At 37.3% G+C, this 16,665-nt stretch overlaps 1 protein-coding gene across 1 annotated transcript in view; it reads left to right on the top strand.

Moving 5' to 3' along the window:
• Positions 1–16,665, top strand: part of LOC130081900 (transmembrane protein 132C) — a 44,971-nt gene that overhangs the window by 11,132 nt on the left and 17,174 nt on the right. Inside the window, exons 2-4 of the mRNA XM_056246614.1 lie at positions 391–1,303; positions 9,943–10,080; positions 14,136–14,325. Of these exons, the coding sequence (XP_056102589.1) occupies positions 391–1,303; positions 9,943–10,080; positions 14,136–14,325 (1,241 nt within the window). The remainder of the gene's footprint in view (positions 1–390; positions 1,304–9,942; positions 10,081–14,135; positions 14,326–16,665) is intronic.

Below are 16,665 nucleotides of genomic sequence, written 5' to 3'. Positions count from 1 at the left end.
CACACATTTCAGTACAATCAACTTGCAAAAGTGCATATACCATTATATGACCCCTTTAATGTAATTTTTTTCTGTAAAGCTGCTTTGTGCAATGTGTATTGTGAAAAGCGCTATACAAATAAAATTAAAAACTTGACTTGACTAACCAAGACAAACCTCGCTTAGCTTCCGAGATCAGCAATTTCGGTTGTATGGTCGTAAGCGACATCGAAAACAATTAAACCCCCCAAAAATTATCAAATAAAAAAAATCAAATATAGCTACTGAGAGACATTTTGGTGGTGCACACACAGGACTATGTATACACACTGTATGGCATGAAGACAACATTACACATATCTCTTAAAATAAGTTCTTTCCTTATTCAATTGTCTCTTTGTTCTCCTGCAGAGCTGGACAGTCAGGAGATCTCCGATGCCACCAAATCCTCCACCCCATATCCGTTGTTCCTTCCCGTAACTTATCAGGTATGGGATGCTGAATACTTCCTACTAAAAGAAGCAGGACAGGACATCATGCGCAATTCCAGCATGCAGAGCCACACGCAGCCATTTGTCATGCTCCGAGCGGGACGTCTCCCAGTTATCAATGCCAGCTACGGCCCACTCTCAACCAAACAGGAGATCCCCCTGGACTTAGTGCAGTCGGTGCAGTTATTCCGGTCCTCACCACCAGTTTTCACCGTCAACTGGAGAGTCCAATCCTTCGTCCTGACCCGGTGGGTCTATTCGTCTTCTCCCAAAGTGCGAGTCCTGTTCTACGTGGCTGGGAGAGACTGGGACAGAGGAGAGAAGGAGAAAGGAACAAAAGATGAGCTGCCGTGCGTGACTGTGTATGCCTTCTGGCAGACTCAGGAGGTCCGTGGTTCCTGTGTCATCCGAAATGAGCATGGAACCTGTATGGCAGAGGTTGACCCTCCTGCAAGCTGGTTCAGCCCGGTTGAGGGCAGCTCCAGTCGGGAAAGACAAGGGCCAAACCAGGGGAACCCAGTGGAGCTTTATTACCAGGCCCGTCCCAGTGCTTACGGCCCGTGCACAGCCAGTGGGGAGGAGGGCAAGAGGTGGGATTTGGGCAGTGGAAATGCCGGGCAGCCTCAGGCTGAGTACATGCCCGTGACCCCCATGCAGAGAATCGGGAGTGTTCGGCTCCTGCAAGTCAAACAAGGGGCCATGCCAGTGTCTGTGCTCAGACTGAGAGAGTCTGTGGTCATCCAGACCTCCTCTAAACCCCTTAAGAAGACTGATATCGCTTCCTTTTATGTCTACGTGAAGAGCTCAGCCAACCTGGACACTTTCTCTCTCAGGTAAGTCCTGAAAAAAGACATTTATGCATTTCGTAACTTTTCCTGGAAATCAAAACCACAACCTTGCCATTGCTGACACCATGCTCTTTAAAGTGTGATGAAAGCCCCCCTGTTGTAGCCTGGTCGTTCACACCTCAGAGCTCAAGAAGTCTCAAGAAATTGGCGTGTAAACTGTGGAAAAGTGGGAGTGTAGAGGGTGAGAAGAGGTGGGACAACAACCAATAAAACACAGACCTGCAACACATTAATTATACAGACACATGAATATTAAAATATATGACCACGGAGGGGGAAAAAACAAAAACGGATTTGAGGGCACCTTGATGCAATTTAAAAATATAACCCTATATAACACTCACAAGAACTAGGGAGAAATGCACATATATTTCATTTGAAGAAGACATGAGCGCATACACGGTGCTGGTTCATGTTTAGAGAACTAGAGTATGTAAAATATGTCCATAAAAACTTGAAACGCCGTATATGAACTATATTATCCATGTTGCGAGCGTTGATAAACTTATTTTATGTGTTCTGCGCAGAAACCGCTCCCATGTTGTTTGAATTCTCTGCTGTAATGCAATCTCATGTGTAATACAACGTTGTGATTAGCTTGAACGAACTATTTCTAATGAATAAATGCTGAGAATAGCTCGATGGCCAGCTGACGTAGAATCGTGCCTGCAGCCAGTCACACACTCCGAAGGTACGCTTCTACCTCATATTCCGTGACGTTCCTCCGGCTTTGCTTTTGAAAAATAACCAATTTCAACTCATTGATAAAATGTATGAGTGCTTTTTGTGTTTTCAGTGATGTGCAGCCTTTACATATCTGTTCACATCTCAATTGTTTTGTTCATGACCCTTTAAGCTACTAAACAGAAATGCCTTACCACAGTCCTAATGCATTATGGAAAATATACCAATAAATTGGTAACAAGATTTTTAATGGATTATGCCTTTTTCCTGAAAATTTCAGTAATTTTAGGAAGCAGTTTCAGGAAGCAGTGCAGATTATCAGTGCTAAGTGGAGAAATACACTCAATGATATTCTGAGCTGTTATTCTGACTGCAGAACCCCGGGATCATAAAGTCTGGGAACATAGTCTGAGAAGCTCATTGTGCAGATTTGAGCATCTAGCTATATGGCTGATCCCAGACATGCACGTTTAATCTCTCAGATTATTGTTGCTTCTCTCGCTCTCTGAATGTTTTGGCTGCTCATTCATTGTCGTGCTGTTCTTTAAAAAGCATGTCTAAATATAGAGCTTCTGCTTGGTTAGACAAGGTAAGCATCATTTAGGAGTCAGAAAGGGTTTAGCCAGAACCTTTACTCAAGGTTACTCAAAATGTATGAGTATTAGAATAAATATGTTATACTGTTTTATAGTATTTTGTTATCATATTTTCAACAAATGTTTGGATTTAATGGTGCTAAAGCCATGCTAGCCATGTCTTGCTGTGCCTATGATAACTTTTTCTCAAATTTTCTTAGGGTGTGAAAGTAAAACTATTTAGAAGAATGTGGTTGATTTTGTAGTATTAAAATGTTTGTTTGTTTTTTTGCCATGATTGCACCATTTGACAACCTGAACTATCCTTGCCAATTAGTAAAAGAAACATTAAATAATGTGATATTTTCTAGAAACGTATTGATCTGATTACCTTGATATGTTCGCTCTCAAATATTAGTATCTTAAAACTGTAGAATAATAGTATTTTTAGGATTTTTAATACCTTTTAAAGGTCTTTTTTAATGACCTTTTAAAAAAAACTTAAAATTGTTATCCAAGCAGTGTTGTAATTCTTTTATATTCTGACTTTATGTCCTTATTTTAAAGTTTAATTTTAATTCAGAAATTCAAAAATGATCATTATAGAATAGTACACAAAAATGAATGTCACTAATCACTGATGCCTAAACATTAATTCCTTCTCTTCAAAGAAATACATTTGAGACCTGGAAGAGCTTGTGATCCAGTGGATTTCAGCACTGTGGAAATTTGGTAAATCTCAGAAAATTAAATTAAGAAGCTTAGGAAGACTGACGAGATTTGAGATGTCAGTTTATAGACTTTCAGTTGTGTGTTCATCATGATGGAGAACACACCTATTTCCTGAGCCTTCTGAAAGCATGGTCTACCTGTAAAGGTGCTCTACTTCTGTAATTTATGATCACATATGTGCACTTTTTTCATGTGTGTACCATTTTATATTTACATGCCAGGTTGTGTTATTAGGATAGATGGACCTGTTGTCCTTGCCTACCCAAATCCCCTTCATTCTTAACATCCATCTCGGTTGTCTCAGGCTTTCCTGGTGAAGTTCGTTCGTCTCTGAAGCACATTTCTTCATCTACCCCTGTGTGCGAGCTTTTTCTGCTGATATCCAATCTCTCTCTTTCTCTAAGCCCTGTTGCTCTTGCCACTTAATCACTGTCGCCTTAAATCTCAGTCTGTCCACGGCCAGCTTTCTTCCATACAGCTCACATCAGTCACTGCAAACCCAGTGACGACAACTGTCCCAAGAGACTCTCTTCTCTTCTCTTCTCTTCTCTTCTCTTCTCTTCTCTTCTCTTCTCTTCTCTTCTCTTCTCTTCTCTTCTCTTCTCTTCTCTTCTCTTCTCTTCTCTTCTCTTCTCTTCTCTTCTCTTCAGTACATAGCCCAATCCCAAAACATTTAAAATCCACACAAACATGATTAAAGTTGTTTGATTTCCATTAATCAATCTGAAAATGGTTCTAGATGGTCAATTGATACTTTTCATTAACTGACACTTATCAAATTATGAACAATTGCTCAGTTACCCTTGAAGCATTTAAATGTTACAGTTTTTCTCAATTGCTAAAACACAATTTCTGAATCCTTGCTCCTTTTTCTGAAAACACTAAACACAAAACCTCATCTTCAAGCACTATTTACAAAACCTCTGACTCTTCTTGCAAAATGAAACTTTCGCCTCAAAACAGTTTTACTTGTGTTCAAAATCAAACACTGCTCTCAAATCATAGACAAAGTGATCAAAATGATATACACTATCAAGCAGTCAGTAAACAATACACCAAAAAATAGAAAACACATTGTTCAAAACATACAGTTCTCGAAAGATATCTACGGACGGCTATTCTGTTTGTAGACTTAACCGTGACACATTACTGTACCATCAAAATTTCAGGGAGAAGTACATTTTTAATCTTAAAACAAATTTCATATTTGTCCGTCATTGTCTTTTGATGAATGAAAACATCATAGTAGCGCAAAATTGATCAGAAATTACTACTCTGCTTTGCTCTTTGCAATTTTATTTGTTCTTCCTCCTTGTACCCCTATTTTTACAGTACAGTGCCCTGCATCTCACAAACTTCTCCTTTGTCAGTTCTATTGTTTGATACTGTAATTCTTGTTCTTTGTTGATATGAACCTGCAAGTGCAACCAGTCAAATCTATTGAGCATTCAGTACTGTAACAAATGGTACTGTTACAGTAACGATGTTCGGGGCCATATAATTTGTTAATTGTACAGTATACAGCCTACAATGCACTGTACTACAGTATACAATACTAAAAGGGACAAAAATCAAAGGAGTAAACGTGATCAGTGTGCTTCTTCTTGTCTTTGGGCATCATTTGAAACAGGTTAAATCAATTTTGAGTGGTTGTGTTCAATCAATGACATTTGTTCTCTATTTGTATTTGATCATTGCCACTTGTGTTTACCAGTATGGATGACGTGTGCATTACAGTGCAGAATATGTTTTGAGAATGAGAATGTGTTTAGCGTTTTGCTGAAAAGTCTAAGTAAGATCTGCAAATTGTGTTTTGCCATGTGAAATAGTTTAAGGTATTGACAACAGACTGCACAATTAGCTAAATGAGTTCAGGCAACTGAGAACTTTGTTCAGCCAATGGGTTTTAGTGTTTTAGCAATTGAGAAAAACTGTAACAGATGTGTGGTTTGATATGTCATGCTGTGATATCACACTGGTTGCTTTAAATGGTGATGAAAATGTAGCAGAAATGGAAAATATACCATTAGAATTGGGTTTAATGGATTTGTTTTAATGTTGTTGTTGTTGTTGTCATAGAAATGCTACTTAATAATTACGGTTGCTGACTGGTGCATTTGCAGTAGAGCATTGTTAGAGCATTATAGAGCATTCTTATTGAGTGGACACGTAAAACATAAACGTATGCACGCATACAGATTGTGTTATCTAGTCTTGTATAGTGTGGGTTATTACTGTTATTAGTGGTGTATTTATTTTAAAGTATACACGTGTGTGTGCTTTGTTGCTATCTGCTCATCGTGGCTCTAATTGACCCAATGTTTGTGGCAAATTACCGTTGCAAAATGGAAGTGTGCTTAATTGTATTGAATGCACTCTTGTAGTGAAAAAAAACCTAATTGCAGATAAAATTAATATATATAATTAAGTTTATTAAAAGAGAATACATTTCCTTAACTGTTTGTACAAAGAGCACTTTGTAATGTTTTGTTGTGCTCCAAAGTACACTTGTGTTGACTATCATACTAAGCACATAAAGTACTATAACTGTTAAAACTTGTTATTATAACTGCAGTATATCTTTTAACTGCAGTGTTATTCAATATTCAATATTACAGTAAATATACAGTAGTATAAATTGCAACTTCATCATTACAAATGTGTAATTACAAATATATTTAAATACATGACATACACGTTTTAATATAAATGGCCTTAAAGTACAATTTAGTTTCCATAAATGCTTGTCAATACATTCAGTAGTTAATTTCAACCATATTTCAAGGGTCAAATAAAATGCTGAAAGTACATATAAAGATGTAGTCCTACTTAAGTCCAGTTCTTCTTTTTTGCAATCGTACACTTATTAAGTTGATGCATACAGTGATGTGAACAGCCATCAATTTAATATTTCCATGGACGATGTATTCGATATGTTACTGAAATCAGTAGCCGGACTTCTAATTCTCAAGCCTGTATTTTGGTTTCTAAATCACACAGGGATCAATCATTGTGAACTCTTCGCCCAATCAAGCCTTGTAAAAAATAGCTCCTCCTGCTCATCTGAATTTCATCACACATAAATCTGTCAGGAGGCCCGTTAGGAATCGCCATGATAAATTTCACATGTAGTCACGCTCATATTTTATTAGACAGGAAGTGACACGTGTCAGAGTTTGATTTCAGCTGGTCATTAATTAGGAGGTTGTGAGGCAGGAAAGATAAACTGCTGCTCAGTGATTGTTTTGATTAAATGAGTGAATTTTCATAATTTAGACTTGTCTTTTCATAATTCAAATGGTTTGAGAATCTTCATTTAAGTCTTCATTTATTGTCTCAGTAAATGCTTAGGTGGGGCTTTTGAAGTATTCAGGAAGAGTTTGTTGATAGATAATGCAGAAAAATAATCTAGGTTGGGCTCAAACCTGGATCCCTGTGAACTTCTGATTATGTGCACAATAAATCGAGAACATCTTCAGAAAACCTTTTTTTTTTGTAGACCTTTTGAATCTTTGATAGTGTGACCATCATTCCCATATTGAGTAGTCAATAGTCAATATTACAACCCTAAAGCATATTTTAACACTGTCATAGAAATCCACTCCCTCAATTATGATGCCAAAAGATCAAACCCTTATTTCCAAAGGGGGAAGAGGTAAGCAAAATCAGCTTTTTCTCAGAAATGCAAGTACAAATGGACCATAAATTCTGAGAATAAGCCAGTCACATTTTGTTTATCCCAATGTTCCTTACATTTGACACTTGGTGCTTGCTAATTTTGGGCCCTGTGTGTTTTCTCCACTACTTGGTCATTTAATATTCTCAATATGGTGCTTTGGCATTTTCTGTATGTGTTTGAGTATGTGCATGACATTTCAAAGCCTACATTCATTATGTGAAATGTCAGCGATGTTTGACGGATAATTGAAAAAGGGCTCACAATTAGACTTGTGATATCAGCTCGCTCTGATATACCCTCTACCGTAATGCTGTGAGGTTCTCAACAGTGACAGACAGAAGATGATTTGGCATGGATGTTTCAAGTTGTTTGGTCTCCATAGGTCAAATAGATTGATTTGGTTAGGAATGTTAAATGTCGGTCTTGGACAGGTGTTAAGTGTGGACTTAACACCTGTCATCAAAAATGATTTGATGATAACATAGGTTTCACTTTTAGGGCTGGGGTCACAGAATCTGCATCATACATGGCATAAATAACACGAAACTATGTGTTTACAAAGGCATTTTAATGCACAAACACGTAAATATAATGTAAGCATAGTGTTTTAAAATAGGAATTAATTATTATAGTTTATAACTACACCATTCCAATTGAATCTGAAATACATTGCATTCGAAAATTGCTTGCCTCACTTGATGTCTCTGGTACTGGTAAATGCACAGTCAGAAACTTTGCAGGGGGAAAATGACAAAAGAAAAAGAGATATTGTGATTGATTTAAACATTTAGGTCAAGATAGGGAGGGCCGATTGTGGTCTCATGTCTGAACAGTCCTAAGATCATCTCTGTCAATGCCAAGATTAGTGCTCCCATGAGCCCTCACTCGAGACAGTGATTACATCTTACAAGAACCAGAGAGCACAGATGGTCACAGACATACACACACACGCACACACAATTTTAAACGCAAAAATATCACATCTTCTGAAACATAACCTTAACCCTGTATTATAAGCACGAAACACAAATTTTACTGTTTTCCTTAATAAAATCCATATAATGCAATCTTCCCTGTGCTTGTATGTTTGCAAACATGATAATGAACGTTCAACTGCCCTGTAACAAATCTGGCCAGATTACCAAGCAGGCAGGCATCTAGGGTCTTACAATACAGCCCCTGTGAGACTAATAATGTGCCCTATGGCGTTTTATAAAAGCAATATATATGACACTCGTGGAGAGAAAAAAGACCCTTCAGCAACACAAATATGGCTTCGACATTACAAAAGATTTAGAGGGTGCTGGAATCTGGAAGGTGCATTTTTTTTAACAATCTTTTATAATTATGCTCATATTGATATCCTCTATGCCACTTTGTTTGGCTGTATTGGTTCTCGGGAAGCTTTTAGATTCTGTTCCAAGAGCTCTAATGGTCCCTTGGGCTGAACAGGATTTTGACCCTATTGAGCTGCTGAACTTCCTCTCCCCTGTGGGTACATAATGTTGCAGTTGAATGTTCAATTATATTGATACATTATTCTGATAATAGTGTGATATGGGGTCAGTGTGACAGTTTGTAAAGGTTTGGGAGGAACAGGAACTCTATCTGTAGTCATTTGACCTCACAGGAAGCTCACAGGATAAGACCTCACAGGAACTTCTAAGAACAGCTAAAGTTGACCAGTGGAGCATCTGTATCGTGCAATACATGGCCAAAGTGTCAAATTTCAGTTGTTTGTTTCTTTGCCAGAGCTTCTAAACAATGAATGCTGCTTGAAATTAAGGTTGTTTGGGTTTTGTGTGCTTTTGTGTGCTTTTGTGTGCTTGTGTGTGTGTGTGTGTGTGTGTGTGTGTGTGTGTGTGTGTGTGTGTGTGTGTGTGTGTGTGTGTGTGTGTGTGTGTGTGTGTGTGTGTGTGTGTGTGTGTGTGTGTGTGTGTGTGTGTGTGTGACTGTGTGTAGGTCGGGGTTGTTGTGACTGTTTAGGCTTGGCTAACTGGGTCTGATGTGGATGTCATTGATTTCCTGTCCCCTGTAAGGGAACAGAGACTAACATCCTCTTCTTCGCCCCTGTATAGGAAACCACACTGTCAGCCTCAGCTTTATACTCCTTGAACAAACCATCCTTGGCCTTATCTCCCCCTGCCATACACGTGCACCCACACATGCAAAACTGCTATGAATAGAAACATGAGCATTGCTTCCAATGAGGATGGAACCAGTAATAAAAAATAAAAATAAAAAAAAAATAGCGTTATCTACATAAAACATTTTTTTAAACCATCCATACTAGGGATATGCAAAACTAAATTTTTCAAAAAAAGTAAACAGCAAACTGACCGGTGTTCCTGTAGCTCAAACAACAGATCATGGTGCTTGCAACACTAAGGTTGTGGGTTTGATTTCCTGGGAATGTACAAGGTCTGGGTAGATTAGATGGTAAGCAGACAATTAGTTCTCGTAATCAACATGTTAGATGCAGGAGAAATGGACAGGAGTAAAAATCTGAGCAACTTTAACAACCCAAATTGCTATGGCAAGGTAACTGGGTCATTGTATATCTGAAACCAAAAGGCAAAATCCACATACATACGTTCTCTATGCAGAAGAGGATAGGCAAATCATTTGTAAATTGATTTGTGGGCATATAGTCTAAGTGAGAAAAAGGACATTGATTAATTACACCAGTGGTAACCTATGCAAGTTAAACAAACAAAGGGCCCAGAATCAGGCCTTGGGGGACACCACATTATGACAGTATACGAGGATATTTTTCTTTTTTCTTTTTTAACTCAACTTTATTTGTCATAAGGGTTAATGACCTGTTGTGTTACTAGTTTAACCACTATTTGTCTTACTAATAAAGACTCTGCAATCTATTCACAATTCATGCATTTTCTTAAAGTGATACTAGGGCAAATCTAATCAAGAAATTTACACTTTACACTTAACAGAGCCATGGTAAAAAAAGGCGTGTCCTTCCGTAGTGCCACACCGACCAACACGCTACTATGGGACATTACCCTGGACACAGGCCCAGATGGAAGTGTTGGAGTAATCTGTCAGAGAAAGCCAACTGCAAATGTGAAAAGGTAAGTGTATCTGTTAAGGAAAATTTAATTAATTACTTTTAATCAGATGATTAGACGGTGATTAACTAAGTCTTACTAGTGCCAGGCAGGAACTATTGTCCATGGAAACAGTGAGTTTACATGCTAAAGCAGATTGGTCAAAGTGGATTCCTGTAATTATTCTTGTAATTGGTTCATTAGTCCTCTTCTGTTTAATAAAAGATATTTCTCTGAATTTATGCTTTTAATTCAAAGTGAATTAACCACAGAAACACCTAAGAATGGCTAACACGTGTACACATGCATGTTTGCCCCTGAGGACTGCATGTATGGTTTACTATGTATGTATTAGATGGGAGCACAAAGGTCAGGGTTGTATAGAGGTGTGTGTCAGAATCCTATTAGTGAAAGCCTGACCTGAAGTCTCCTCACTATTTATGGTTGATGGAAGGAACAATTCTAGGCTTTCAGCCTTTGATTTGAGCATTAGATGACTTCATGTTTGCCAGAGAAGACAGCTGCCAATTTGATTAACTCCTAAAGTAGTGCTGAGTTATATTTGCTGATAAAAAAATTATAATATTTTTTTTTGTACTATGTACAAAACATCATACAGCTCAGATAGTCATGTGTCATAGGTTATTTGAAAGGTCTCACAGAGTATAATACAAGCATAAATGTTGTGGGCTTTTGACTAAACCCCAGACCCATATGTAAATAATATACGGGTGCGGCATTTATTTCCCGTTTTTGCTTGTAACTTCATAAAGTTGATTGTGAGAAATGGCACATCATTATTTACAACAGATTCTTACGTTTAACATGGAGGTAACAAACACACATCAAACATCACATACGCACATGTAGCTAAGCAAAAAAACAAAGGTAGCTTTCATGTGGCGTTTTCACTTGTAACTCCATGAAACATGCATAGATCGTGGAAAATGGCCCAACATTGTTTACAGCAGATTCTCATGATTGAATACAGCCCAAAACCATAATCACCATAATCCTTAACTTAGATCTAAAGATATTCCTCCTGGAAACTGAAAACACTTGTTTGGGGAGGTTTTTGGACGCTCTGCTAAACAAAACTTTTTTTTCCAAAAATGTTGTTTTCTATCAAACAATGCCTACCTTTTGACTCCCCTTGCTATAGTTTTGGAGTTGTGAGTCTTTACTTTTGTGTGTGTCACTAAAAATGCATTCAGGGCTTAAAGGGTTAAAGGAGGTGAAAGTGATTTCTGAATAAAGAATTGCATCTCTCTCCAATATTGCTGCTGAGGCAAAGTGGTGTATCCGTCATTGTTTCTTTTATTTTGGATTCAGTACTTGGTACATAATAAAAACCCTATGTTAGGCATCCATATTCAAGCAGCAACAAAGGATTAATATTACAATATCCTGCCTTAAATTGTGATATAAACATATTCAATTAATCATTTTCTAAAGCACATTTAAAAACAACACGAGTTGACCAAAGTGCTTTACAGACCCAACCTTACAAAACATATAGACAAACACACCATAAAACACACAAAACACTAAATAAACCACATGTATCTAAGAACAGTTAAAGGGGTCATACATGCACTTTTTCAAGTTGATCGTACTGAAATGTGTGTTGGCAGTGCCTGTACACAACCATCATTATAATGATAAAAATCTATCCAGTGTTTTTGTTTTAATCTCCTTATATGTTTTTCCCAGTCTCAAATTGAGCCGTCTGACCGTGTGACGTCACACGGTCGGACGCCCCTCCCACGATTGTTGATTGACAGCAGCGTTTCAACACATCCCCGCCCTGAGCGAGCTGTCATCATAGTCCGCTATTGTTGATACGCTGGAGCAGAATGGCGTCTAAGCGATTGTGGTGTTCTGTTCTTGGGTGTAATAATGAACACAGCAGTCATTTTGATGTTCCTAAATCCGAACCGCTGAAAACGCAGTGGCTGAGTTTTGTTTTCGAAGGGAATATTCCCCACGAGCAAAGTCAATGCTTTCATGTTTGCGCGATTCGCGAATCTTTTCTCACCAGACTGCTTTATAAACGAGGATCAGTATAAGCTGGTTTTGCTAAGAAGCTGCTCCTGAAAAAAGAATCGGTACCGACTATTCGTGTCCCTGCTGCACCTCCAGAAGAAGTGCGTGTAAAGTTTTATTAACCTTTGTATTAATCTTTGCAAATCGCTTGCGCGCTTCACAATGAATGCGGCTAAGGTTTACACTCAGGGTACATTACGGCATGTTTCCTATGTACGACGTTCTCAATATAATTCATAATTCCACGTTTATAATGAACAACGCTTTATGGTTATTGTGTTATTACAAACTGAGTACGTAACACATAGCGTTTGTACATCTCACTAAGTTACTCTAACATTACCCTGCCAGTACATACAAAGTGACATTATGTTACCCAACTATTCAGAAACGTCCTGTTCGAGCCTTAATTGTCGAACTTCTTTGCGGCCGTCATCTTGTTCTGGGTCCGACTCCGGTTCAAACTGATACGGTTGCACAGATGTGTCCTCAGAGACTCCCGCTGCCATTCTCTCTCCAAAATATACCCTCAACTGTTGTCAAGGCAACACTCCACGTGCGTTGTGTCAAAACCAGTCAAAACGCCCGCAGAACAGAGGGGCGGAGTGAGCGAAGCTCATTATCATTTAAAGGCATATGCACTGAAACAGCGTGCTGAAAACAGAGCTGTTTTTGACCAGGTAAAATGAGTGTTTTCTTACAATACTAATGAGAATTTTTAATTAAAGTATATTACAAACTTTTAATTTAGACCCTAAAGAATCAAATTAACTTGTATGGAAATGGCATTATATGACCCCTTTAAAAGCAGCAGAGAAGAGATGGGTCTTCAACCTAGATTTAAAACACTCAATGGAATCACAGGATTTAATGTGTAAAGGGACACTATTCCAAAGATGCGGTGCAGCTACCGCTATATTTAAGTAATAAGTCTAAAGAACAGTAATAGATAATTCGGTAACATTTTATTTTGATGGTCCCCTTTAGACATTCTGTTGACTATAAGCAACGTTGCACCTACATGTCTTCTAACTTTCATTAGAGTATTAGTAGAATATAAATAGACTGTTTGCTTAATATCTGCTAACACTTTATTTTGATGATCCCTTTAAACATTCTACTGACTATAAGTAACTTTTCAAGTGCATGCCAACTTATTCTAACCCTAAACATATATTATATTAACCCTACCTCTACTCCTAACAGTCTAATACTCAACTAATACTCTAATGAGAGTTAGTTGACATGTAGGTGCAATGATATTGGCTGTAATTCACTAATTGACACCAATTGTGCCTGGTGTTGGTTTTAATCTGTTTTATACTTGATAAATCATGGTCCTGTGAAACACATGGAGGTCCCACTAGCCACTGGATTATTTTATCATGGATTTCTTCAAAAGTCATTTCTGTGTCAATCCCAGTTTTTGAAACAATTGCCTTTTTGGCTGTACAAGAGATCCATTGAAGAGATGCATTAAAACAAATAAGCTGTTCACACAAAATCGCCATCTGAACTCTTTGGTTCATTCCTAGAGCTTGAAAGCAGTGTATTTTAAAGCTAAGATTTGAAACAGATGCATCAGATTAGGGGTGATCCCATGTCCTATTGAAAGCATTATGCAGGGCATTGATGGGATTGCACTACTAAGATGTAAAAAGATATGGCTTGCTGATTGCTTGAAAGGTTGATACCACAAGCCATGTATCTTTAAAAGTCAACATAAAATCAAATTGACCCTACCTTTTTACCACCCAGTCAATTCTCTATGAACAAATTCACATCTTATCCTAAATTTTTTTATGTTGAATATCCTGTTTCACTCGTAAATGTCGCATTATTCAAGTGGGTTGTGAATGACAACGACATTATGATCAATATACAGTTATTGACTTAAAGTCAATAGTTGCACTCAGTTATTTAGAATCAAACAGAGCAACTTGCAAATCAGTTTGTTTGACAATTTCATCACAAAAGATTAAGAGGGTTTACGGTATATGGCATGAGGTGTTTAATGGCACGCTCTCTTTCAGATTAAGCAAACTCCTAGCAGTTCTTCAGATGGATTTTGAAGTGGAGGATGTCAGCAGCCAGTCAGAGATTCAGGTGATTAAGTGGGAGTTGACTCTTCCTGATGAAGTCAAAATGATGGGGGCGTCTGAAGGCACCATGAGGATCTACACCACTCAGAGGGACTTTGTAGGCCTGGCTCCTCTAGTTATGGTAGGTAATTCATTAAAAATAGTAAAAAAAAGTCTTCACTAATATGTCCCTTGTAAAGAAAGAAAGAAAGAAAGAAAGAAAGAAAGAAAGAAAGAAAGAAAGAAAGAAAGAAAGAAAGAAAGAAAGAAAGAAAGAAAGAAAGAAAGAAAGAAGGAAAGAAAGTGTACACTTTAGCTCCACTTTTTCACTTACATGTTTTCTTCATTTGTCACCTGATAGAATTTGGGTTCCTTGCCACTGTTGCCTTTGGATTGCTTAATTGGGGACACGTATTATCCAGCAATTGAACTGATGAGTTATTAAACTGAACTGACTCGAGCTGAATAACTACATAACTGTCTTCAGTAGAGCTGCTTATAGCTGAATTGAACTTATTTATAATGGATAAACAGTTATTGAACAGAACTGAATCAACACTGAACTAAATAATGACACTATTATCTAACTACTTCTGTAATATTTGATGAAGTTTTCATCATTATTTCTGTTGAAAAGGAAAGTGTATTTTAGATTAAATTTATATACAATGATTTAGCTTTAGAGAACTTTAGTGTATTTTACCCACTTAAGATAGACTTAAGTACATATTTATGTCATTTTATAATTAGCCCTATGTTTATTATGTTCTGCCGAATGTACAGACAAGCATCTATGGTAAACTAAAATATACTTCAATGTAATTTCTATTGAAACTTGTGTAATTTATTAATATGTATTTGTAATCGTCTTCTTGTTTAAAACAGTAATTTGAAATGTAATAATATAAAATGCCCTTTTTATAAGTCTACTTAAGTATGTCAAGAAACATTTTATGAAAGTTATGAAAGTGTATTCTCTTTAAGTTCACTTAATAGGCCTTAAGATTTGTGCATATTCCACATTTCTTTTTCACTTTTTGAAATCTGATTGGCCTGTTAATAATCTGTGGCAAGAAAACACAACACCATTTCAAGATGTAGAGCATCCAGTTATGTTTACTTACCAAATTATTAAAAATTCAAATATCTGGGGTGGTGCTAGATTTAATTACCACTTTGTATTTTAAAAGACATGGCAGACAACTTTTTAACAAAACCGATGTTTCTATCTGAGACAGTAAAGCATCTTCATGACTTATTCACTGGCATTTGAAAGACAGAATTGATCCAGCAGGGTACCAGGGGCTCGGCACTGTGACAGAGCTTGTAAATGCGACAAGCTTCATCTGCAAGACAGATCATGTTGACCTTTGGATTGTGTCCAAACATGAGCAGATTTAGGCATAATCAATCAGATTTTCTGTAGCAGCTCTAATATACAGCTGGACACCGTCCCAGAAATCTGAAAACAGCACAGGACAGATAATGGCCAAAACCTCCTAATATGTTTGCCAGATCTCTTACGAAAAAAATGTGCTTTTAGTATACTTAAAAAAATAATAATAATACATTCAGTCTTTAAGTCTGTCTTTCAGAAATAGTCAATATTAAGCTTGCCTTATACTGACAATTATACAGAAAAGTCTAAGTATATTTGCCCTATATTTGTACTTCATCTATGTTCAAGTGGTAAATGTAACATGTTCATGTTTATAGTTACAAGTCAGCTTTGAGGTGGAATAACAGAGTAAATAGTAAATGATTGGAATTTAGCTGATTTAAAACTGAAGAACAGCAACCGACTTGATTCAAATGGGATTTTATTATAAGCAATTACCAGAAGATATATGCCCAGTTACAGACCAGGCCTATGCCTAGTCCCAGACTAAAATACATGATTGAACAGTCTTAACTGAAAGCAACTTGTACTGACATATCAAAAATATGCCAGCGCCATTGTTTTCTCTCAAGATGCACACCAGTACGCACTAGCGTCTGACACTATAGGTGACGGTTTTAGCGCGCCCACCTCCCATCCCGGCTGTCGCCAGTTTGTGAAGCCCAATCGGAACAGGTTGCACAAGTAAACAGTGACATTATATAAGTTTATAAAAATAATTGGAAAAAATCCATGTACAGACACTCAGTACGATGCAAAAGTTAAAAAGAATTTATTGTTAAAGGGCTAAAACATTAAAACACCAACGCGTATTGGCCCACTGGCCTTCATCAGGGTGTTGGTAACAAACAGACAGAATCAAGTCATACTTATAATTTCATTGATTATAAGTATGAATGTTATAAATGCTATAAAATGCAATGTTATAAAATAAATATAAGTTATAAATGCAATTATAAGTATGACTTGATTCTGTCTGTTACCAACACCCTGATGAAGGCAGTGGGCCGATACGCGTTGGTGTTTTAATGTTTTAGCCCTTAAAACAATAAAGGCTTTTTAAATTTTGCATCCTACTGAGTG

The sequence above is a fragment of the Rhinichthys klamathensis genome, unplaced genomic scaffold (assembly GCF_029890125.1).
Source record: "Rhinichthys klamathensis goyatoka isolate OS25496 unplaced genomic scaffold, OSU_Roscu_1.1 h1tg000040l_1, whole genome shotgun sequence".
Lineage (NCBI taxonomy): Eukaryota > Metazoa > Chordata > Actinopteri > Cypriniformes > Leuciscidae > Rhinichthys > Rhinichthys klamathensis.
Note: the sequence above shows the minus strand (reverse complement) of the source record. Positions and strands in the feature narration are given on the sequence as shown.